The sequence below is a fragment of the Spea bombifrons genome, chromosome 3 (assembly GCF_027358695.1).
Source record: "Spea bombifrons isolate aSpeBom1 chromosome 3, aSpeBom1.2.pri, whole genome shotgun sequence".
Taxonomy (NCBI): domain Eukaryota; kingdom Metazoa; phylum Chordata; class Amphibia; order Anura; family Pelobatidae; genus Spea; species Spea bombifrons.
Window position 1 is genome coordinate 80,412,281 of NC_071089.1, and position 26,506 is coordinate 80,438,786.

The 26,506-nt window shown below is 39.2% G+C and overlaps 2 protein-coding genes across 2 annotated transcripts in view; one reads left to right on the top strand and one right to left on the bottom strand.

The window, feature by feature from the left end:
• The window catches only part of CLCN2 (chloride voltage-gated channel 2), a 46,349-nt gene extending 45,292 nt beyond the window's left edge, over window positions 1-1,057 (top strand). The window contains exon 24 of the mRNA XM_053459637.1: window positions 1-1,057. Coding sequence (XP_053315612.1) covers window positions 1-189 — 189 coding nt within the window. The 3' untranslated portion in view covers window positions 190-1,057.
• Window positions 1,058-7,176: 6,119 nt separating this feature from the next.
• The window catches only part of FAM131A (family with sequence similarity 131 member A), a 37,424-nt gene continuing 18,094 nt past the window's right edge, over window positions 7,177-26,506 (bottom strand). The window contains exons 2-5 of the mRNA XM_053459389.1: window positions 15,439-15,532; window positions 14,732-14,914; window positions 13,834-13,962; window positions 7,177-9,115 (exon numbers count right to left, since the gene is read on the bottom strand). Of these exons, the coding sequence (XP_053315364.1) occupies window positions 8,709-9,115; window positions 13,834-13,962; window positions 14,732-14,914; window positions 15,439-15,508 (789 nt within the window). The 5' untranslated portion in view covers window positions 15,509-15,532 and the 3' untranslated portion in view covers window positions 7,177-8,708. The remainder of the gene's footprint in view (window positions 9,116-13,833; window positions 13,963-14,731; window positions 14,915-15,438; window positions 15,533-26,506) is intronic.

A 26,506-nucleotide genomic window follows, 5' to 3' on the forward strand; every position in this document is an offset into this window, starting at 1 on the left:
CTCCGTAAGGCCATTGAGGGTTCAGTGACTGTCAAAGGAGCAAAGGTGCGCCCTCCTCTTGCAAGCTTCAGAGACAGCGTAACCAGTAGCAGCGAGACAGAGACCACTAATATCACCAAACTGTGGGAGAGGAGTCGTCGTCATCTCCTTCCTCGTGAATCCAGTCCATCTGACAGTGATGATAAATGACAGAGTGTCTTTCATATCCCCTTGATCTCAACCTCATTCACCACCCTGCCACATTGAGGATGATGATGTGATATGACCTTCTTGCTCCTCTGTGTCACAAAGTGTCTTCCACTTGGAGCACAGGAGGGATGCAATAGTTTGGTTACCATTACTTGATCTACCTTCTAGAGTGCTATATTGCTTCCCACCGAGGTGAACTCCAAGCTTGTGATGACCAGAGGAATTTAGCACTAGATGGGGCATTACTATCTCGTGAACAATGTGACATAACAGAAGAAGGTCTGCCATAAATCCGTTTCCACACTCCCTACAATACAGCTATTTGAATGGGGAAAGCATAACGACTGCAACTAATTTTTTTTATAGTGATTAATAAAATAATTGAATGCATTGCATTGCACTGTCAAGCAGCCTTGGTGGTATGAAGATGGAAGAACCCCACCACTGCCTCAGCGACATAGGAAGATTATGTGTTGTCGACACTGCAGGGGTAAAAAGGAGCCTCTGTATACTGAGATGGGAAAGCCATGCAAGAAGAGTGGCATATTCTATCAATGCTATGGATCAGTCATGTCCTCGTGAATATGGGGACACAAAGGGACCTGCCACTTGACTCCGGAGCATGCAAGATCTGCCATGTGTATGTGAATCATAGTGACTGTAATATAGACGTGGCAAATCTCCAAGTCTGTGACCTCACCTGTCCTGGGGTAAAACTGATGTCTGAAACCAGGTGGCTAAAAACACAAAAGCACACGTCACCTTAGAAATGAAAATTTAACCTACAAATGCTTTTGGGACTTGAGGCATTTAAGAATTTCATGTATTTTGCATTAATGCACATTTTAATTAAACAGAATATAAACAACTGTAGTAGATGAAGTTATTTATTAGCATTTATTGCTACTATGCGTGCATATAAACACATGTATTTCACGTAATATATGATATAAATGAGAGGTTTTTGGGTTTGTTTTCTTTATAAATTGGGATAATCGTTTATACTCCCCTTAGTGTTTTTGCACCTTGTGTATTGATGCCTCAGCCAGCACCCTTTTAGTATTGATTAATGTGGTGCCCCAACTCCCTTGTATGATTGCCTCCAGCCAGCACTATCTGTATTAATGCCCCCAGCAAGCCCCTCCCTTTATTATTGATTTATGTGATGGCCCCATCACATATATGCGTTAGACATGCATTTTTAACTACATAATTAGTACTTATCTCTTGTAAGTAAAGAATATGATTGAAATATACTTTCAAAATAACAGCTAAACTGGCAGTTTCTTTAATATCAGACCCTGCTGCTGATATATATATAAATACTATCCCCTGCTACCCACATATATTATTAGCCCCTGCTGACGATTATATATATATTATATATTAGACCCTGCTGTCGATAGCTGGTATAGATCAGCACATTAACACACAAACCCAGCACTGAGGGTATAGATCAAATAAATACATGGAAACAACATTCCAAGTATTGATCAGCTGAATAAGACATACAAACCCTGTATTTGCAGGTACACATAAATAATGTATGGAAACATAGCATAGCAGATATGGCTCTACAGAATAACACAAGAACCTAGCATTGCAGGTATAGATTAATTGGAATTCACATAAAAACATGGCATTAAAGGTATAGACAAAAAAACCCTAAATTACAGGCATAGATCACAGGTTGCACACCCCAAAGCCAGCCCTGGCGTCCACACTGCCCACATAAAACCTAACGAGCACCCAGATTACACACACAGGATTTGCCATCTTTGTCCCCATACAGCCCAGCACAAGTCAACTTTGTCCTCAAACAGTCCGGCCTGTGCCATCTTTGTCCCATAAACACCCTGCCTGTGCCATCTTGGTCCCCAAGGCTTAAACACCCTGCTAAGTGCCATCTTTGCCTATCCACAATTATACATCTGATACACACAAACACTTTTACAGTCACATAATTAATTCACACTTTCATTCAGACAACTCATCCACACATAAATTCATACTCTCCCTCATTCGGACAATTCATCTACACATTAATTCATACTTACTCATTCACACTTTACTTATTTCAATATTTTTACTCCCTCCCTTATCACTTTCTACCCCCTCTCTCTCCCTTATCACTTTCTATACCCTCTCCCTCCCTTTTCACTTTCTACCCCTTCTCCCTCTCATCACTTTCTACCCCTTCTCCTTCCCTCATCACTTTCTACCCCTCTCCCTCCCTTATCACTTTCTACCCCCTCTCCCTCCCTTATCACTTTCTACCCCTTCTCTCTCCCGTATCACTTTCTACCCCTTCTGCCTCCCTTATCACTTTCTAGCCCTTCTGCCTCCCTTATTACTTTCTAACCCGTCTCCCTCCCCTTTCTCTACTCACTGTTTACCCGCAACGGAGGTAGAGGCTGTGTCAAAAAAAAAAAAGGAAAACCGTTTGAGGATGCCCGGGACTGTCCCGGGCAATCCGTTGGGTGGTTCCAAATTTGGGGGGGGGACAAGGAATAACCTTGTTATTCTAGTGATGCCACTGCCAGTAAGAGAGCAGACTTGATCAAAACTTTTACAGCATAAAAAAACATGAACACTCTTAATGCAGCTATTTGGCCACCAATCCCTGTCAAAGGTGGCCGCAGAAATTATTTCCTGCGCTTTTTGTTCACGAACACTTCTGTGTTGCTTAGTATTTTTTTATACTTATGGCTTAAGGGGTTTGGGGGTTGTGAACAGGGACAGGAGGGTTATACCTGTTGCTAGGGCAATGAGATGTAAGGGTTTTTTTAATTTTTGTTTTTGTATTTTTTTTTTCTTCAGTATGGTCCTCTTAGGGACCTCTTGAACATGTTAATGCCAGTGATGTCACAATGACATCACATAGCTCGCTTTATTGGTTTTTTTTTTATTTACAGTATTATCTTAGTGATTTAATTTTTATTGTTAAAAAAATCACTAACACTTTTTCTTTTTTTTTTTGCTGATTTGTCTCAACATATGAGAAGAGTGATGTTTTTCACTCTTCTCAGATGTTGAAACAAATCAGCAAAAAAAAAGTTTGGTCAAAATTAGTAACAGCTCAGCCACGAATCGGTAGGCCATGCACACTCACAGAGCGGGGCTGCCAAGTGCTGAAGAGCGCAGCGCATAAAAATCCCCTGTCCTCTATAGTTCCAAATTGCTAATGGGAGCCACATCAGCACAAACGCTGTGTGCTGGGACCTTTTTTTGGTTAATATCTTTTTATTGATTTTATAGCATATGGAGGTTGACAGTTCATAGCATCACGATTGACAAAAATGACAACACTGACCAAGTCCAGCATTATGTTTAGGTTTGAGGTCCTCCGTCCACGCCAGAACGGGTGGTTGTTGGGGCAAGACAAATAAGCCGTGTTTCTTCAATAAGAGTGTTGCTATCTAGCATTACATAAATCTCCTCTGTTACATTTGTATACATTTGTAAACATAAAACCTTAAGAATTAAACATTAGTGACAACTCACTAAAATACTTGTTTGCTACCCTGTGCCGAAATTGCTTTTGTTGAGTGTAGATTGTTTCAAATTGGTCACCTCTCGGGAAGCCCACTCTTGTCCCCAGGGCTGCTTGGATTATCCAGAGTCCAGGTCCAGGTTATCCGGGTAATCAAGTGCTGAACAGTTGCCCAGAGTTCAGACGTTGCACTTTATCCGGTCCATTCTTTCAACCCATTCTCAAATAGCGCGGGCCAAATTCTGCCTCCAGTGCCTGGGTATAATAGCTGTTGCTGCATTGAGCAGGTGAGTTATTTAAGATTGTTTATATAGCCCTATAGCCCTCAAAGCTTGGATATGAGATGTGTTTTAAAGCATGGGTTATTACCGTTATTACCATATGTGTAAGTTTGATCCTACTGGGAGCATCTTGAAGTGGTTTTCCATGGCTGAGCAGATGCATGCATGCTGAAGATCACTATGCCCAATGCCAAGTGTCACCTGGGCTGGTGTAAAAGCACACCAACGGACTCTGGAAGAGTGGAGATGTGTTCTCTGGAGTGATGAATCATGCTTCGCTACCTGGAAGTCTGGTGGAAGAATCTTGTTTAGCAGATGCCAGGAGAACACAATGTACTGGAATGCATATTTCCTACTGTAAAATTTCATGCAGGAAGGATAATGATCTGGGGCTGTCTTTCAGGGTTTCTATTGAAGAGTAATGTTAATGCTACAGCTCTGTATACAAAGCAAGGTCCAAAAATATATGGTTTGACGAGTTTGGTGTGGAGGAACTATAGTGGCCCTAACCTCAACCCCACTGAACACCTCTGGGATGAATTGGAAGTGCAAGCCAGGCCTTCTCATCCAAAATCAGTGCCTGACCTCAAATACTTTTTTTTTTTGGCTGAATGGGTACAAATTCCCACAGATACACTCCAAAATCTTGTGGAAAGCCTTCCCAGAAGAGTGAAGGCTATTATGTTTGCAAATGTGGGAGCAACTCCATATGAACGGTTTTAATGGGATACCCAACAAGCTCATGAAAGTGTGTGTTCACATACTTTTGGTTATATAGTGTATATACGTAGAATTCTCTAAATGGTTAAAAAAAGCACAAAGGAGCAGTCTTAATGGTAATTTGTATGGACAGAAGAACTGAGTAGGATTTATCTAGGAGGTCAATGTTCTGTGCATTCTTAACTATAGCAGTTACATTATACTCTCAGCATTCGAGATATATCCATATACGTAGTGGTTTTTATTCCATAAATTAAGACATTTTGGGGTGTTATGCTCAAGTCCGTTTGCACATTCAATTGACTGAACCAGTTTTCACCCAGCTCCATTTCCTATGGTTCTGCGATTGCCCCATTATCATGTCTTAATATAATTTAGTTTATTTTTTTGTGTTATTGCTAAAGTGGGGGCATCAGTGTATGTGAATTGAATTATATGGCAAAAGTCTCCAAAGTCTTGTAGCATTACCTACATGCCCTGTGTGTTTTATGAATATAAGTGACCAATAAAATCTAAATGTTAATATAGTTGGGGAAAAAATTAAGCTTCAGATGATGGTTGGACTTCCTCACAACAGTAAGAATTGAACTACTGACATATGCTAGTCAGGTTTAGTGCCCTAACCATTACAACACAATTTAAGATTTGTTGGAATAGAAAGAACTCCAGAGAACCCACTTCATCAACAATCACTGTACTTAAACTGTGGCTAGCTGAATGGTTTGGGTAGCGACATATTCAGTGCGTTTTATTAATTGTGGCTTTCTGGAATAGTAACCTTGTGTTTCTTTTGATACCATATTGGTCAGTACTAGGTAATGAAACGCCACGTCTGAGTATAATTCCCGATAATGATGGCCAGTTTTGCATATTGTCAATAAATCAATATCGTTTAAAGACACACATGGTACACATTTACATTTGTTCCTAACTTGTTTGCAAATGCCGTCTTTGTGGTGGGATACAAAAAAAAGCTGGTCTTGTTTCCTTCTTGACAAAATAACAAATCTATATCATAGTTGAATGGGGAAACATACAGGTACTGCATGGTGGTAGACACGGCAGTAGAAAGAACAGGTAGATGAGAGGATGGCGATATCTAGGCTCCAGTTGCTGGTGGCGAGTAGATGTATAAGAAGCTTAATGGACCTTTACTATTCCTTGGCTTAACTGTACTAGGGGAATAACGTTAGGGGAGATTGGTAAAGTGAAACCTTATGAACCAACGTTACTCTGAATATTTGACAGATCCCTGGTAAAGGCAGCTTTTGCGTGAGGTTGCTTATGTTTGAAGCTCTAGATTAAATATGAGTCCAGAACTACATGTGTATTTATTCCTGATTGTAGATCTTTGTCTTACCTGTTTTTATCTACAGATGGGCAAGCTTGTTGAGGTGTGGCACAAGCTCAGACAGATCTTCCAGTAGTGTGCTGTTTAGGAACATCAGAATCACGATATAGAACCTAGGCCCTGGTGTAACTAATGGAAACTGCAACAGTAGCTCTTGATGTTAAGAATAACAGATACTAGAGGATCTGCGTACCTTTTAGTGGACATTATCAAAATCATCACCGGTAGTGATCACTATAAAGAATACAATGGTACTTATCTTCCCCATATGTTTAAGAAAGTTGCAGTACTGAATCTCCTTGTAGGCTACGGTATAATCACAGATATTTAACATTACTATACCAATGCATTGAACAATAATAGTGTGTTGGAGTAGGCTTAAATGTACCAACACGCACAGGCTCCTTGACCTTGTATACTTTACCTGATGAGTGCCTAATGTCACCTTACACAATCATGTTGCTGACTTCTTATCAAATCAGAGTAAATAGTTGATGTTTTGTATCTAAAACACGGGGTTTTGTGTTATCCAAAAAATACCAATGGAACTTTATTCATGAAGATTGTAAGGTCGTTTGAGCAGGGCCCTCCTTACCTCTTGTTTCTGTAAGTCAAATTGTTATGTTATACACTGTTTTGTCCTGTTTTCCCATTGTACAGAGCTGTGGAATATGACAGCAGTGTAAAAAATAACTTTATAACCCTGCTTTAACAAAGACCTTCTATCATGGTGTAAAGAACTCCGTTGTGATGCTTCTTGTCATCTGGAATCACTTACCTTGAAACTGTTCCTCTGACTGGAAACAGAACTTGCTATGTGCCTGTTTATTAGCGATTGGCAGTTATATTTGTACCCTGCCTCAATTGGCTCTGTCTTTCTTCGTCTCCACTTCCTGGGTGACACAACTGTGTATCTGCACTTTATAACCGCACTCACAGCAAAGCTAAGCATCACATTGTGTTAATAAGCAAACCAGTTTGCACTGTACCCAACAATAGTATACAATAATTTTCTGTGCATGTCTACCTCCATGCTGTGGTATATAGAGCTATAAATGCATCTTCTATGAAGAAACGACCAATATGCAGAGGTTACAATGCCTACCATCTTCGGAGAAGTGTGTGAGAGGCAAGGCACTGGATGACTGTGGTGCGCACTGTGTAATAGGCAGTTTTCAAGATTTTACATACAATGTATGCTCAACATGTAGATATCAATTTTACTAAAACAGTAGAGAGCTTCTTAAAAATCCACTGCAGCCCTAATTTCATGTTAAGTGCACGTTAGTTTTGGTGCATGCATTCTTGACTTATTGGCATTGGTTGCTGTTAATCCCACTGATTTCAAAGGGCTTCCTTGACTAAAAAGTGAATTCTACTAAGCATGTGAAGAAAGTATGGTTTCATTGGAGATAACCAGGGGAGTAGCCAAATGAGACCAAAGTCATTTTCCTTTTCCAGTATATAAAAAATGCATGCACCAATTTGCATGCAATAAAATGCATTGCAATATGGAGTTGAAGTGCCCCGTGCATTAAAGGGTAGCCCTTTAGGTATGATATGGGTACTATATATTTAATTTAATATAGTTAATTAAAGAGGGCATCGTTATATGTGACTGTATACTGTATTGGGGCATTTAGGTCTAACTTAATCTATAGGAGCTTAGTGGACTTTTGACCAACTTCATTTGCAACATTTTTTTTATATATGCAAAGCATTAATATATGTTTAACTCGCTGGAGAAAACCTAACAGGCCAACAATTAACATTTGTCTGATGTGAAATCAGTGGTTAAGCAGGAAATTCCTAATAGCTCTTCAAGGACTGTCTTTTCAAGCCACTGGGATGGAGTAAGCAGTTGTTCATATACTTTGGACAGACGCAAGAAACTGAGTTACAAACAATTGATGTTACCGCACAAGACCGTTCAAGAGCAGCAAACAGACATGTACAAAACGCTAGAAAAGAAGGGTCTCCCCTGCACAAAGCATGCGCCCACCAGAGCCCACAGAAAGGAGGGACCCCACAGTATCACCGGAGCTCCACAAGTCATTTTAAAGTCCTGAGGCTGCACTAGTCATAGAACCCATAATATACCCCACTATTCCAAACATCTGATATGTCTGGTTTTCACGTGCAGCAGATGAAGGAACCTTAGGGTTGCAAGTAGGTCCAGGAAGTGACAGGGTTAAGCAGTGCTGCCACTGTCAACCCAAACGAGGACCCAACCACCAGTGCAAGAATCAGGAAATTGTTGGTGGCATTGTAGGGAGTGCAAGACATGCACACAACAGCTTTAAAGCCCCCACCAAGCCAGCATGGTGACAGAGGGCAGAAATCATGCAAAATAGATCAAAATGCTTGAAATATAGAAAACAGGCAAATAGAGGTGTTGTAAAATGATAATGGTGCAAAGTGAAAAAAAGTATGACAAAGTGATTATGTAAAAATATATCTTAAAAATGAGATAAGGTGAAGAAAAGCAAAGATGTTAAATGATGAAAATAATACGAAGAATATAACTGAGTTCTGTGTTTGTTGGGAGAGTTAATGCCCTCATTTCTTTAGTATTTTTTGGGTCATGACACATAATAGTGACATGAAAAAAAGAAAAGGGAGGTAGAGATTTAGAAAAAGTTGGAATGGGTGACAGTGGCAGTTTACAGACAAATCAAGGCTGGTCCTCTTCTTCTTCCTCATCCAAAGATACCACCCCTGAAGACACCACATCTGAGCCCTTCCTGCATAAACTAAGACCCCCAGATCCTCTCCCGATAGCAGGGAAAGTAATCAGCCCATCTTCGCTGGGACTCAAATAGGACTCTGAAAAGGACATGGAATATGAAGAGTCCTCACATTCCAGATCATGGAGACGATCGTAGGGACTTGGAACTGACTGAGGCTTGGTCAGTAATGACTCCTCGGCCACCTGAGCAGGGGACACCAAGAGTAGCTGCTCCTCATCCAAGCTGCAGAGACTGGAACACAGAGTTTCAGGCGACAAGGTGTGAGAGGAGTCACTGTCACAACAGCACAGACGTGAAGATACCAAATCCTTCTGCACAGGTCCCAATAAATCTGTAGTGTGGGAAAAAAGGCTACATTGTTTAAATTATTAGTGATATTACCAAAGGTATTTAAGCTTAGGTCTGCAACTGGGTAGACATCACAGGTGGAATAAGCTGAATGGCTAATGATTTACGCAAAAATGGTTGACAGTGTGCCAACTGCAGCTCAATATTGATAAATGTAAAACTTACAAAACTATAAAGACAAAATATAGCACCATGGTTACCGTGCATTCAGCAATAACAGAGGAAAGGGACTTGAGAGTAATTATTTCTGAGGACCTAAAGGTAAGTAGGCAATGTCTTAAAGCGACAGAAAAAAAACAAGCAGGGAGCTAGGTTGTATAGCTAGAGGCATTTGTGGCAACAAGCGAACTGTGGTTTATACTGTACAGACCCTGGGCAGACCTCACGAAGACTATTGGGGTCTAATCTCTAAAAGGAGAGCTGACATGAGAGTTTGCAGCTCCTCTACATTATGAAGGCAATAAGAGCTTGGCTGGTCCTGTATATAGTATGGTTAGATATGGTGAGATGTCTCCAAAGTCTGCTCATCCATTAGTTTATGCATCATATCAGGCCAGCTCAACCGTTCTACCTGGAGAAACCTGCTGGTGCTGGCCCTTCATAATGAATAGTAAAGTGAGAGAGTTAAAACCATAACCCACTCGCCTTTTAGTGAATAGATGCGTCTCCTTAGAAGGGCTACTAAAATAGTGCATGGTTAAAAATTATCAGGAAAGACTAAGGGATCTCAATGTGTATAGCTTGGAAGAGAGAAGGAAATGTAACACCAGCATTTAAATGAATGTATTTAACAAAGTAGAGGGTGGAAGCATAATTCAAAGTATATGTCAAAGGAGGAAAATGTTAGGACAAGAGGTCATAATATGAGGCAAGGACTGATAAAGGTTTGAGTTTTTACAGCAGAAATAATGGGCAGACTAGATGGGCTGAATGGTTCTTATCTGCTGTCAAATTCAATGTGTCTGTGTTTCTATATTTGGAAATGCAGATTCCTCCATACAGTATGAATGTGTAGAACAGTATGCTTCAACTTTGCTCTTACATGCCAGTAAAAAATACTTGATTCGAAGCTATGAACTAAACTGTCAACTAAAACAAGGAACCTTAAACTGTACATGAATTTATTTGTAATTTAAAGTTCAACCAGGTACTTTATTAGATGCTTTACCTATGTAATCAGTAAATAAAATAAAAGAGAAAATATAATTCACATGTTTATGGCAGAAAAAAAAGACATCTAGCCTTATCTGCAGGCATAAAGGTAAGTCTTCAGCCCTACGGTACAATGAAGTGTGTCAGCGTCTAATCTCTGGTTTTATCGGTTGGTTTAACATCGACTCAACCACATTACAAGCAGAATAAATGCATTATATTGCCTCCTTTCTAAAAAGGACTGCATTCTACTAATCACAGTAACTTGACATCTGCTTCTTCTAAACCAGGCAAACAGATTACATTTAATTTGACGTTAGGTGTAGAGTAATCTTGTGTGCCTTGGACTACAGAACTTTATCAGCAGTGGCAGATCTAGCAAGAGGGAGTGTAGGGAAGTGCACTTTAGATGACACTGATTAATGCCAGGGTGCCTGAGTGTGTAGGTCATCATAAACAGTTCCAAATAGTCCTTTCTTCAGAGGATTGACCTAGACTCAAAGACAGAGAGACTCCATACCAGAGACCTGTGTCATTGGAGGGGCACAATCCTTTGCTCCCTCTCTTCTGCACCAGAGTGATGGAGGACGGTAACCACAGAGCTACCAGGCATTTAGAAACCCAAGGTTGCAGATGTGTGCTCTAACATCAATTGTGTTAAAACTGTGCAAATTCATTTAACTTGATTAGAAGGTTAAAACAATATTGTGGAGTAAAAAGTGTTTGGAATTCTTAGTTGAGAATAATCCCACTGATATATATCAGATTTCAAAAGAACTACAAAACAATAATGTTTTCAGATGGAATCATCTGAAGAAAAAATACTAAGGTCCCAAAAGCTTTGGGTTTTTTTGGCCAAATAATTGTTTTTTTACAGGCTCTTCTAGAGCAGAATGTTTAAAACTGGTGGTACTCTATACCTCCTTTGTGTTGTGTTAAGGTTTTCATTTGCTTCTGGTTCAATAAATCACTTTTGCCAAAGACTGATTGGATTAGTTTCTCAAAATTTACATGGTGAGGACATTCACTAATGTATACACAGGAGCCTCCCAAAGTTCTGTAAGTGTTAACATCCAATTCCCCACAATCAATTTGATTTTACATTCTATATAGTCTAGGCAATGGGTCCATGTAAGGACACCACGTTTAATGGATTGTGGAAGTCATTGTTACTTAAGGGCAGGATGATGGCCTGGATTGGCCATCTGGCCCAAAGGGGCCACTAGCCAACAAAGCCACAAATTGACCCAATCCAGTAAGCATAAAAGCAAAGCTAGCCTTAAAGTGGTAGTGCTGCTCTGTCATCGCCAGTCTGGCCCTGCTTAAGATATGTCATCATTTCACTAAATTATGGTACGTTTTGTGAACTTTAAAAAGTAAATGCTATAATGAAGAAAAAGTTATACATTCTTAAATTACTTTTTTAGTCTGAACAGATGTGCTTTTCAACCAAGTTATCAATCAAGTGTATATATATATAGAAATGCACGCTATCCAAATGTTCAGTTTTGGCTAAGTCCCATATGGTTACTATGGAAACATCAGCGTATGCGACCTGGTAATTTAAACCTGAGATTTTTCTGCCTACGCTACATGTACTCCCTAGTTTGTCTGAGATGGATGCAGGCACTGCTTCAATAATGTCAATGTAATTGAAGTAAAAAGGTTCAATATTTAACCCCTTCGTGACAATGGTGGTGCTCATGTGTAGCTGTCGTTTCCTTCTTTCTCATTCACGGTACCCGAACACGTTATAGATTTTTTCTTTACATACAATTATTTTGATCATATAATTTACTATAAAAAAGTACAAACTATGTTGAAAAAATGACTTTTTACTCATCTACAAAAACCATGCTAAATAGATTGTAATAATTTTTTTTGCTTTTTTTTGCATGTTATAAGGCAATAAGTACAAGTAGCATATTGCTATTTTCTCAAATATGGCCATACTGCCCCATGTCCTATTTGGGACATCCTTAAAGCCAACCACTGCAATTTACCCCCATCAAATTTATATGTTTTAGAAATCCCAGGGTATTGCAGATGCTGGTATTTTAACTCTTTCCATACACACATTTTACCCCCAGCCTTTGTCAAAGTTTGCCGTAGTATTTTTTGTGTGCTTTTTTTTCCATGCGCATTCTACCTTTGGTGTGAATTTACCGCTCCTGGTATATGTTACTGTCAAACAACACCCCAATATGTGTTCAGCAACATTTCCTGTGTACAGTGTCAGGTTATTTGGGAGGTAAAAGGCCACAGAACCTTTGCGAGGTGTGTATTTTTTTTGTAATTTCAACATCTGGTCAGTCTGTGCCCATGTCCTATATTTGGGACATCTTTGAACCCGGCCAATTCAGTTTACCCCACTAAATCATACATTTTTTAAAACAAGACACCCCATGGTCATTTAAAATGCCAGTCAATTGCTGCCAACTGTATGATTTTCCATAATGTGTCTGGCACGTCAGTTGTCGTGGGATTAAAATTTGAAAAAAAGGTTATTAAGAAGATATTAAGAAATTTGAGAAGTTAAAAGTTAATATTAAGAAGTTCGGGAAAACAATGGTAGCAGAGACACATGGATAAATAACATAATTAGAGTGGACCAGGGATAGGCAAAGCGTCCCTACAAGGACACCAGTGTCCATGGCAAGGGTTGTAAAGGTCCACCACAGAACCCAGTAAATGTCCATCATGAGCAATGTTGGTGCCTAAACCTGGAGTGGACCAAACATTTTGGTGAATACAGCATAAAACCATTCTAAAGCTGGGGTAGTTAACAAAGTGTTGCTGAACTACAGTTCCCATGATGCTTGGCAACCCTATAGGTAGCTATTTCGATATTTGGAGCTCAGTGGCATTATGACTATCAGTTTAACCTATTTGGACCCTTGTTATTTCACCAGTAATTTATATTTTATACTTATCATTCTTACACAATCTGGAGGTAATGTTCACCAGCATTTCAAGATTTTCATGTTTACATATTTGTCTGTTCAAAACTGAAGTCTCCTTCACCATCGACAGACTCCTTCATCTCTTTAATTCCAGTGTCTTTTTAACCCTATGTGGCTCGATACTCTTTCCTTCCTTGGCCTTACTAGTTTTTCCAGTGCCCTTCATTCTTTAATCGCTAATCAGCTGCACTATTGGGTTACTCCCCAGCCATTATTATTTCCCCAGGGTCCATCTTTATATTGCTTTCCACAATCAATTTCACAACACATTCATTAAATTCACATTGTCCATGATTTCATGACTCACTCAGGATATCACTAAACTATATGCACAGTTTGACATAGGGCTGGACTGGAATTGAATTGATTGGTCTGGTTATTTTCATATTTGCCCCATGGTAAATCCTGTCACATGATAACAGGCAGATCACACATTTGTTCCAGAGCTTAATTTTTTTCTGTGTGCCCATAACCAGCCATGGTATGATACAGGGTCGCATATATATATATATATATATATATATATATATATATATATATATATATATATATATATGTATATATATCACATTAACCTTGTACTAACCAGAGGGCTGTGTGTGTTCCACAGGTGGAAGCAGGTCTTCATCATACGAATCGTCGGTGGAATCTTCACCCTCAACTGATGACCAGGCTCGAAGTTTTGCTTCTGCTATAGCAAACTGCTCAGCTACTCCTGTAGAAAGAGAGAGAGAGAGTGATACAGAACATGGGGATGGAACAGTTAACAACAATATTGATGACAGCAAAATACTGCCACGGGAAATACAAAAGCAATTGATCTGAAACAAGCACAATGCAAAAACAATAAAAGCAGAAAAGCCGTAAAACACAATAAACATTAGATAAGTTGATTAGATAAGTAAGCAAAGCAAGTAAGCCTTTGAGAGAAAGGATGGGAAAAGACAGGGGGCAGTAGAAAAAGGAGCTACAAAAACTGGGAACGGCTCAAAGAAAGAGGGCCAAAGTTCCAATGAAGCACCAATATTTTAGGGGTGTAGTGGGAGGAAAGGGGGCTGCTCTAAATGCTGATCTCCTTCACATGTATGTCCCTCTTCATACCACCAATGCCTTGCCCAGAACTTATTTATTTTTACTGTTGGTTAATGGTTGAAGGATTGCCTGTTTATGTTTCATAATACCAACAGAAAGAGAGAAACAGCAAAAGCTATGTAGAGATATATGGAGAAACCAAGAATGGCAGTGAGAGGATAAGGCACATGGACTAGCGAGGATGATAGCATAGCATCGACATAATAAGGAGCAAGCTCAAAAACACAACGATAATAAGAGAACAGCTAAACCACACAGGTTTAAATAAGGTTAAAAAAGTCAGCTCAAACGGCATTATATAAGAGAGCAAAAAAATAGCAGCGTGAAGCAGGTATGGAGAGTGAGTTTTAGACGGTTTCATCTTTTTCACTTTTCCCTTACTTCTGCCTCACCTGCAGCAAACCTGGCCTCCTGCTCACCCTCACTGAGGTGGGAGTATGAGCTGAAATGTGTTTCCAGTGCAGCAGGAGAATCACTGGGTTTGCTCCAACCCTTCCACTCGATCAGGTGAGCCACTCTACCTTGAGCCATTGCTGTAGGTTTGGTCACATGGTCTTTCACCACCTGTGAGATTCCTTCAAGATGGAAAGAAGATATGGGAGATACACATGACTTGATTAGTGTAATCATAACATTAGCATCTGAAGGGCTTAATATCTGAAGGGCTTCATGTCAAATATGTTATTGTATTTTGATGTAAATTATGTTCCTACATTACGCAGCTTTATGTTTGTACATACACACGTGTTTTTACAGGGGTTTTGTGACTTGAGCGAAGGCCTCCTTTCTTAGAGCCTGAATCCAAGTGAAAGTCAGAGACAAAGACACAGTAGGATTATTATAATGCGTCCAAGATTCTGAGTAAATATCAGAAGTCAAACCTCAGAAGAGAACTACAGGAAACTGGAATGGGCACAGGCTGGAAAGTGGTTAATGTAGCGGCTTGGAGATACTTTAGAGGACCAGTAACTAGTATTCTAGTAAGAAACAACAGGAAACATCTAAACTTTGTATATTTTTGTAACAATTGTGTATATGTTTTCACATTAGGTTATGCAATTGTGTTTATCAATGCATGTGTGATTGTGAATGTCCTCACCATGCAGAGAGGAGCGAGCAAGGGCCGTGATCTCATGGATGGTGAGTGCTCGTCGAGACTTGGGCAACATCTCACCTGCGTCTTCAACATTTAACTATCACAAAAAAAACAAACAGGTGATTAGACGGCAGTTGTGCCGGTAGTATGCAATAATGAACAGTGTACACAAAAGCAATACCGTATCATGCCACACCGTAGTGACAGAGACACAAGAGAGCTGTGACAGCCAAGTGATCCTTCAGGGAGGCACAGTAACAAAGACATAAGGGAATTAAGACATTGAGTTATAATGCTACAGGGTGACTCAGTGACAAACACAAAAGGGGGTATGAGAGGCAGGTATGATCATGTAGGGTGACACAGTGACAGAGACAGGTTGGTGTAAACAGCTATGACCAAACTATTTTAACTTTCACATTTTCCCCTTTTACTTAACACACCATGGAGTTTCTTGTGTCTTTACTTTCTTGTTTCTTCTCAGTTCTCACACAGGTCTGACTACCACAAACATATGGAGTCACTACAACAGAGGGTAGAATTGACATAGCCCCATCCATAAATGAGCACCCCAAAAGATTTCCACCGCCAGAACAGCCGTTCCAGCACACACTTCGTGGAACATCTAACGACATTCTGATTCACAGAAAATACGTACATTGAACAAAAAGCCCAACCAAGATTTGAATGATATAAAAATCTACAAAGAAAGCAATTTGTTGCGTGGACATTAAATGGAGACCTTTATGCACGAGAAGCACACTAGTTATAGAGGATACAATGGACAGGGAGTTCCTTAAACTTGCACTTGGGACTGTGTGACCTGTGAATTAACATAGGGATTCGCTATAAGAGGGCACAGAACCCCTTATGCACACAGAAACGACTTTACCTGCAGCTTTTCACTGTGATGGTAGTCTCCTGTAGGTGGTACATTTGGAGAATTAATGGATCTCTTTCCAGATAATCCATAGTGTGATGGATCAGAGTTCTGTGTTTCCATCAGCAGAAATATCCATATTATTACTCCTTCTTGTTATGAATCACAAACTGAGGTTGAGCACTATGACTATATACCCCTACATTTAGCATTCTAAGGTCATATAACATACAAAAAGCTGTAGTATGGATGTCTGTGCTGAAGGTGGCAGATATCAGAACAGCCAAGCAGCAGACACTTGATACACAAAAAATCATGGATGGTGAATATATGATTAACAGGACTGCAAACAAAATATATCAGAGAGACATGAATATATATATATATATATATATATATATATGCGCTTTTATATTAATATATACCGGTATTTTGAAATATACAAATATAATTATTAGTTTTTGTCACACTGATATAAATTGTCCACATTATTTTTTAATATTGGGTATAAAAAAGCTACATAAATTCATTATTTCCATATTCTTTAAATTCATTATTTGCAACTTATTTAAATGTGCGCCGATGATAATTTAGACATGTTCTGCTTCTTTCTTTTATTGCTGGGATCTTTGTATATTTTGGATTTCTATGCCTAAGTCTTTGCTTGTTGGTGTAGGACGCTAACAACTAAACTGTAAGCTATTTTATACATAACAAATTTGTTGAAGATTATGTCTGGTGATTTCTGTTATTTATATGCCTTTGAGTGCCAGCCATGGGGGACGAATAAGAAAACCCCATTATTTTGACGAGCCTGCTTATCTCTATAGATATATGAGTGCATCAATGTACAGCACTATAATAGCATCATCATGATATACTATTTATGGTTATGAATTGTCTCAAGTATTCTCTGCTGATTTGCACTGTGTGAATCGACACTTTTATGCGTATACACTTTTTTCTTGTGCAGCTGGTGTGGGGTAAGTGCCACATATTTGTTTTGCATTTTGCCAAGAAAAAAAAAACTTTACAAACTTGTGAAAAAGCAAAATGTGTATTAAATATCAAACAAATACCAATATTTGATTCAATGACTTATAAATGCCTTTCTTCCTGAACTATCATTTTAATTAACTGTTTCAAATTCATCTCATTTGATTATTAAAGAAATTGTGTAATATAATATTTCAACAAAAGGTCTCATGATTTCTAGAGTTTTGCTTTGCCTGTAACCATTGACAACAGCAGTTAAATTGTCTGGAATGTTGGATTGCGTAATGGAATAAGTAACATTTGTTAATAAATTAGATTTTGGTTTAAACCTTTATGTGCTGAGAAATGGCTATATTTATGGTGACGCTTTGATGGTTTCTATGTATGCCTTACTATGGGAATGAGGGTTGTAGAGTAAGGAGTTTACCCACCTTAGAACCCTATACTAATTTTCATTTATTTCATCATGTATGATGATGCAAATGTGTTTTTCCAGCCAGGAAGGGTTTTATTTTTTCACCAATTTCTGTCTTGAAAGTGAAATGCCACTTTTGGAAACTGATAGCCAGAAATGCCATTTTTTGTGTTCAATAAAGCACCTCTTTTCCTTCACACATGACCTGCTGTACATGCGGGCTTTTGATGCTTAAGTATTGTGCTGCTGCTGGAAATGCCCTCAACAGCTTCAGCCTAAACACATAGGATTCTTCCCAGCGTGAGAAATAACCACAAACATCGCTCTTCACGGCTACGTAGGGGAGACACAAGGAGGCTGCGGGCTGTGTATGCTCTGCTGGGGACAAAGGAGGATATGTAAAGTCTACTGCGCTTTCCTATCATCAACCGATACCCTCTACTACCTAGTCCAGCACTGCTTCACCCTCCCCCATCTTTTCTTTGCGATCCAGCATCAACAAGGTAAATTTCTATGGAAACCTCATCATGGAGAAAATCTCCCGGGATACTGACGTAGAAAACATCAGGTGGGTAAGAGGAAGAAAAGTAAATATGGGGGAGAGAAAGAAAGGAATGGAGCATAAGAAAGATGAAAATATGTTTAATACTGACACTTGTAACACGCCATTTCATTTCAAGCAGTGCTTAAAAACATAAAGTATAAACCAAGGAATTTAGGTTTAAGTAAAAGCACACCTGAAATTTTCATTTATATCCATTGCATGTTATATCTAACTACAAACATACATACTGTATCTTATAATATATATATACATTTTCTACTATATTAAATCATCGTGTTTTCATTGTATGTACTATGGGCCACCCACAACCTTTTCCTGAGATGTATGGACTGGGGTTATGTACTAAAAGAAATTCTCGCGTAATGTGAAAAAGCAGAGCTATGAACATACATAACCTCCAAGGTTGAGTATTTGGGTAAAGCATTGGATGTGGGAAAATTCATTGCATCCTTGTTAAAGTTATCCCTCAATAGGAAGGGGTTTGAGCAGGCAGAAATGAAGCAAAGAGCTGGAAAGCATATTCATGCAAGGAGGCTAGGGCATTCTTTGGGCATAGCAGGGACATACCACATGAAAAGGCCAACCTAAAGTTCTTGCTAAAACCAAATTGGCTCCAACTGCAAAGGGAAGCCATGTCCATCAAGATGCCTCTGTCATTTGTGCACCAACAGAGATCCAGTCCCTTTAACGTGCACCAATGGCACTGGCATGCCATAATTCCTAGGAAATTCTCAATTTTGTACATAGCTAGAAAATATCTGTGACCTGTTATATCTGAGAAACCTATCCAAAAGGCTATATTTAACTTTTTGTCTTCATGATTAGGAAAGGCAGATTGTATGATAAAATATTATAGAGAAACTCAAACCTTCACATGCATCCTGAAACCGGGTAACCTTCTTTTATTCATGTATGCCCTTAATTTGATGACTTTAATTTCCCTTTAAAGTTAAGTATCTCTGTTGAAAAATGCAATCTGTAAAGAATAAAATCCAGGCGCACAGAGCCTGAAAAAGGTTCAGTCACCAATAGGGTAAACAATGGACAAGGCACTTTCAGCATTGCGTTGTGTTGTAATTCAAGTTACTTCTTCAGATCAAGCGAGAGAGCCCTATGAATATTTAAAAGGAGTTGCATAATAATGTGTGACATTTTCACTTTACTTAGGCTGGGTTCATTAGTACAGTTAGGAAATAGCCTCAGGATAGAATTTATAACTAACAATATTTGCAGAACATTATACTCTGCATCCCTTTCATGTAGAACAGTGTTGTCCAGATCTGTCCTCAAGGGTGGAAATCAAAGCCAAAGTTTTTGGGAATTCTCTAATATAGCATGTAATCCAACAGTTAACCCAGGAGGTCAACTAGCAAAGTTTTATGCAACATGCTGAAAACTTGCTGGATTTGAGAACCTTGATGGTTGGAGCTGGACATTACTGATGTAGAGGGTTACATAAGGGGAATACAAACTTGCAAAGCTAAACAGGCAGGAGCAGAAGCCTTGTGTTATAGGAATGGAAGACTGGTCACCTCCAGGAACTCCTGGCTTTCCGTCGGAATTCGCAGATTAAACCTTCGTACAATAGACGGCCTTTTCTGATGGTAAATGCACCTCCCCTCACGCCACTCCACACGCAGAGCTTCCACTGTGGGGAGATGCAGTGATTACTGAGGACACGTAGAGGTAACTATAACCCTTGGTTAGGACAGGAAAGAATAATCTAATATGTATAGTTTGGTATGTGCATTACTGTCGGTGATATTTGTGATGCACTGTAAGCTTCTGTGGATCATTTGTGTTGTAAGTTGCAGTCTCATGTCCATCATGCATAGTGACAGATCAGAGAGACAACTATTACGCAGATAGCATCCTACGGGTCTTTTTCAAAAATATTGCCATTGAACACTGGAAAGTGTGTTTTTCTACTCCATGGCCTTGACAGTACTTCAAGTTGAGGAAACTTGCAGTTGACAAGAATGTTAAGAACACAAAAGAACTATCTCTTTGACATAAAAACAATATAACACAAAATAAATGGGAGCAGAGGTGAGAAATATCTGTACAAATATTCATACATAAGAAATCAAGAACCTAAAACTAACGGTAACAACCATACCTGGGACCTTCCCAGTGTGGGCCACCTGTAGCTGCCCCTCTTCTGGGTGGCAGGGCTAGCCCAGGTTTTCTTATAAGAGAGATGAAGGCAAGTAGGTAGTGGGTGTGGATGGGGAGGGGCCGTGGCCAAATGCCACTCCCCTTCCCAGAGCAAAAAGAAAGCAAGCAATGCTTCATCCGGAGACTCCGGATCAAACCCAGAGAGTTCCCAGGTACGAAAGAAAACAAACACTTTCCTTCCATTACGGAATATCTATCTATATCTATACGTAGACTATGTCAACCCAATATTATATCCAATTTTTTTTTTTTGCTCCCTCTCACCCCCCCTTGACATTGTTTATTATTTTTTTCTATATAAAGTACACAGAAGAAAAAGCCAGCAGTAAGAATTTTAGGAGCCAGGGCCTCCTTAAGTTTTTCACACTCTGCCCTTCCCACCCTTTTTATAACATCCTCCTCGCAATCCTCTTAAACCCAAAATATAATATATAGCAAGGCAAATAATGTGCCGGTTCCTTCTAGCATAAAATTTACTATGGCCACGAAGCAGCACTTCATTTAAAATCAGCTAGGCAGAAAAGAACCTATTTTTATATCTAACTGTTTCCTTTCCAAGTATTCATTATACATGGAATTATATGGCTCTTTTCTGCCCAGTTGATTCTAAATGAACTGCGCTGAATTTACACTTTATATCCGAATTTTTCCACTACACAATTTACTGCTTTGGTATTTTCGCACTGCCTAAAGCATTCGTTTTGGTGCTATGCCAGTGCACTTATCACATCATGGGTACAGTGAAGCATGTTGTGGCACACGCAATGCTATGTCATATACACGTCTGTGGAATATTATGTGGCACCAAAATGGTGCTTTGATGGGAAATAAAAACATATAAAACCCAAATGGATACTGTTCATAAATCATTGTTTAATTTTTACTCATAATGGCTGGCCTGTCAACAGCCCTGCTTGCACCAACTGCTTAGAACGATAAACAATCTATCACAAGGATATTTTTTCAGCGTTACCAAGATGGGGAAACTGCCCCTTTGTTCCAGTCATTAAATCCACACCTGTTGCTCTTGATACATGGACAATGACGGCGCAAAAGGACAAATTGTTCCATACAATAACTTGGTAAAGTTAATTGTACCAGACCGAAATGTTAACCGCTGCTTACCCCCAAAATCCATATTTTCAGTTGTTACAGTAAGAGTACTACTTTTCATTAATTTCTGTGAATTATACATAGAGCTTGTGGAGAGAAAAACAGAGAGCATACAACAGACTTAAGTGGGAGCTGTAAATAGCTCAGTGTAGGGGAGGAAAGCTATTTTCAAGACAAATGCAGAATTAGAAAATTGCAGGTATAAAGAAAGAAGAAAAGTATAGGGTGGGCAAAGAGGGAGTGTGGTGGTGGTGGGGTAAGGAAATAAAAAAGAGAGCGCGTGGGAGAGATAAGGTGAATAGGAGGAGGTAACTAGCAAAATGAATTGCAGTAAAGGGACTAGGAAATGGATGTGAGACCAAGACAGAGGGGGAGAGTGATAATTGAGAGTCAGGGAAGGATGGCAATGAGAACTAGGAAGCAAAAAAGGTTGAGAGACAATTCGACAAACTAATTAGACAAAATAATAAGTATTTAAGAGACAAGGGGGTTTATTCACTAAAAGGAGGGTTGCCAGGAGAGTTTACAGGGGTTTTAGCTCTCTCAATTCCCGATTCTTTAGTGCTAGGGCCAACACTAGTAAATCTCTCTGGCATGAAGGGTAGAGCAGGCCTTATATACTGTGATGTATCTTGGCCTAGACTGACTAGGCAGAACTCCCCTGGAATAAAACAATGTATAATATAACCTTCTTGTGTCCCGCTGCACATTGGGCCAGTTACAAGGGAGATCTTTGATCTCGTCGACCGGCCTATTTTCGCTATGGAGACTTTGCTGGCTCGACACAGCCTCCATAGATGTCACAGTGCTCCGCTTCTTAAAGTAATGCAGCTGGAGGCTCTGCTCTATGTTGGGCTTAGTGTAGCCCCATAACATGTATAGTCCATTGTTAAAGGGTTATACTTTGTAGAAATGTTGCTCATTTACCAGTGCCAGCCAAACCCTTCCTGCAGCAGAAGCTAACTTGGGTTGGGTCTTCATAATGTAAAGTGAAGTCAATGAGCTAAAACAAAGCTCACCTTTTAGTGAATAAACCCAAAACGTGTAACTGTGACAGCAAGAGATGAGTAAATGGTACAGAGTCTTATAAATTAATGTTTTCATTACCTGGTATTTCAAGAGCTTATAAACAGATTTCAAATAAAATACAGGTGCAAAAGCCTCCATAGCCACTGTGAAGTGCAGGTGTACCCTTCCACCTGTTAATTAGGCCATTTAATAAGTGCTCATCATATTAAAATGGAAATTCTCACATTCCAGGTTCTCCTCAATCTGAATCCACACAGCATAAGATATATAACATATAAATCCATCCATGTGCCAGTAGCCCGGACACGTTATTTTTGGGACATCAAGTCAATGTTCGATATTATAATATTGTAATGGTAACCTTCTATACAGCTTACACCAGTAAAACCTATATTTTCCTTGGGACAACTTGAGTTACTCATAGACCCCACACATCACACGATCTGTAACAAATGGGGAAACAATTCCCCACATTATTTCCTGTGCATGAATAGACCCACGTGTCTAGCACTAGAGGCTTTACCAAACCAGGTTAAACATTGCTAAATCGGAGCTGTTAGATGGGAAAGTGTAGGAATAAGAATCGGAGACAAGGAGCAAACAAATACAATTTGGGCAAAGTAAATCTTTATGTCTCCATGTTTAGCAGTATCTGGATGAGAGATTATTTCCTAATGCATGGTAATTCTACTACTGATAAAAAATCAGTTATGTTGTCTATTGCGGAATATCAATGCTAAGGAAGCAGCAGATATAGCTGGTAATGCTGTTTGCTAACTTTCAGAGGGATCAGATAAACCTGCTCATAAAGCCATCATTAATGTTTGCAAACACCATCAGTAACAGCTGATATCACTGTACACAATCAATATCGCCTGGTAACACTGCACGCAATCAATGTTGTCTGTTTCACACTGCAAACCACAAAAGTTTTACCACGTTATAACAGGCCTGTAAACAATATTTTCCCCATGTTTGGTGGCCAATATGGGCATGTCTGAGAAGAATGCTATTCTGAATTCAAACCATGTTTGCAATGCACTTTAACAATTCCAGGTGGACTGGAGACGTCCAATTAACAACAGAAGAGATGTAAGTTCATTTAAATGGGAGCTTACCAGCATAGCTGTCATGAAATACAGTACAAGCATAGGAAGCGTACCCAAATAATAAGCTAATAGTACAGTAGAAAAAAGGGAATGCACAAAATGGACTACGACGTGCGTTTTACAAGAGAGGGAGATGGCGTGTTTATTTAAAGCTATTCTGTGAAGACAAAATTCCATTGTCTCTCTTATCTGGTTAATGATGCATGGTTTGCAAAAAAAGCTTTGTCACCTTTGAAGCATCAATTCACGTATTAAAATCATGGTTTTCTGTTTATGAATAGTGTAACGGGGGGGGGTTGATTTAAAATAATTGGGCTATTTCCTCTTGTGTCAGTTAGCTTAATGGAGAAGAGTAATCATGCAAAAAAAAAATTATATTGTTCCTCCTATGAAATACAACTTGATTATGATGGTTATAAAGGTGATATAGATTTATAAAGTGACACACAAGCTGAAGAAGCCTACAATCCTACGTAAATGTTCACTGGACTCTAGCCAACACGGTGGTCTCCAGAATCCCCCAGTTGCATTTGCCCCTTTCCATACCCCTCAGCTAAACGCCATGAACGTGACATACATAGCTCCAGTCAGACCCCTGTTAAGAATGTATCCTGTGTGGAAAGTGATGCCAAGGGCTTCAAGTGGCAAAAAAGTCAAACCATGGAGAAGGAGGCCAGCCGCTGCAGCGGGCCTGCAACGTCAAGGTCAGGTAAATGCTTTATTTTTGTCATAGAATGCATATTAAAGTATTCACTAAACTGTCCATTTAACAAGGACATAGATTTGTGTTCCCATATGCTTTCCCAAAAGCTAGTAAAAGATTATTTGAAACGCCTTGTATAGAACCTACATTTTTAGCCAATTCAAAAAAAAATTGACAGTAGACTCAAAAGATTCAAACATATACAGTGGCAAGAAAAAAAATAACTTTGGAATTACCAGCATTTATGTATAACTGTGTCTTAAAATATGACATGATCTTCACCTAAGCTACAATAATAAACAAACAAAATCTGCTTTAACTAATACCTCACAAGTTATTGTATTTCCTTGCCCATATTAAATACATCATTCAAATATTCACAGTGTGGGTTGGAAAAAGTATGTGAACCCCTCGGCTAATCACTTCCACAAAAGCTAATTGGAGTCAGTAGTTAGCAAACCTGGAGTCCAATCAATTAACTAGGATTGGAGGTGTTTTATAGCTAGTGATGTGAACCGCTCCTCACATAAAATACATTTCAGAAGACCTGCAATCAAGAATTATTGATTTGCATAAAGCTGGAAAGGGTTACACAGTAATCTCAAAGAGTTTACATATTCATCAGTGCACAGTTTTAGTACTGCGGCTACTCTCCCTAGAAGTGGGTGCCCAGCCAAGATGACTTCAAGGGCACAATGCAGAATGCTCAATCAGGTTAAAAACCCTTGAGTAACAGCTAAAGGATCGTTAAAATATCTGTTTAACAGGAATGGAGTCCATGGCAGGACACCACCGAGGAACTGCTACTCTCCAAAATAAAAGTTTGCCAAAGTGCACCTTGATGCTCCACAATGGAGAAATGTTTTGTGGACTGATGGAGCATTATGATTTGGGGTTGCTTTGCTGCCTCGGGCCCTGGACACCTTGCCATCAATGAGGGACAATGAATTCCCAAGTTTATCAAGGTATCATACCAGATAATGTCAGGATGGCTGTCCGGCAGCTGAAGCTCAGTAGAAGTTGGGTGATGCCGTAGGACAAACACCCTAAACATCAAAGTAAATCACAGAAATTCTGCCTTTCGGAGAGGGCCAGTCCTTAACCCATTAGACATGCTGTGGAATGACCTAAAGACAGCGGTTCGCACCAGACATCCTGAGAATATGACTGAGATTAAGCAGTTCTATAAGCCAAAAATTGCTCCTGAAATTGCGCAGGACTGATCCGCATCTACCAGATGAGTTTGTTTGAGGCTATTTATTAAATCCAAGGGCTCATTTACTTTTTCCACCAGCACTGTGATTCTTTTCAATAAAGACATGAAAGATTATCATTGTTTGTGGGCTATGAGCTTAAGCACATTGTGTCTGTCTATACTTGTGACTTAGATGTAGATCAGATAACATTTTATGAGCAATTAATGCAAAAAACAGGCAATTATTAAAAGGGTTAGTTTACATTTTCTTGCCGCTGTATGCCCACGTGCAGATTGTCTAAACCTTGTTGTTAATCCATTGTACTTTTTGTCCCTGCCCAAGGACATGTGCAGCTTAAATCTTTTTATTCCATAATTGCTTTCCATATATTTAACAGTACACATGAATTTACACATTTAAAAAAATATATTTTTTGTAAAATATACATATCTGTTTTGTCTCTCCAGAACAGCTTTTCTCTGGAGAGGATGTTTGGATGTGCTGTTGTCTCTCCTGAATCAGAGATCTGGGATTTAATTGCCTGTATGGACCTCAGTGCCCAAGCCGGAAGCCACTAGTCACCAAAAGGACAGGGCTGAATTTAGAAAAAAAGAGCTGGTCACACTGCTTATGTTTAGCTGAATTATTATTATTTTTTTACCTTTTTACTGTAGTAGACCTATCTGACCAGCATTTCAACTCTAGAAGTAACTTAAACCTATTTGCCAACATAATTGTGGTCCTTTCAGATAGAACGTAGATAAATATAATAATGCAATATAATTGTGTTTTTTACTTAGTACAACCTATATAGTTTAATAATGGAATTTAGCATATTTAATTATGTTATTAAAAAAATATAATGACTATGGGACATAGGGTTTCCT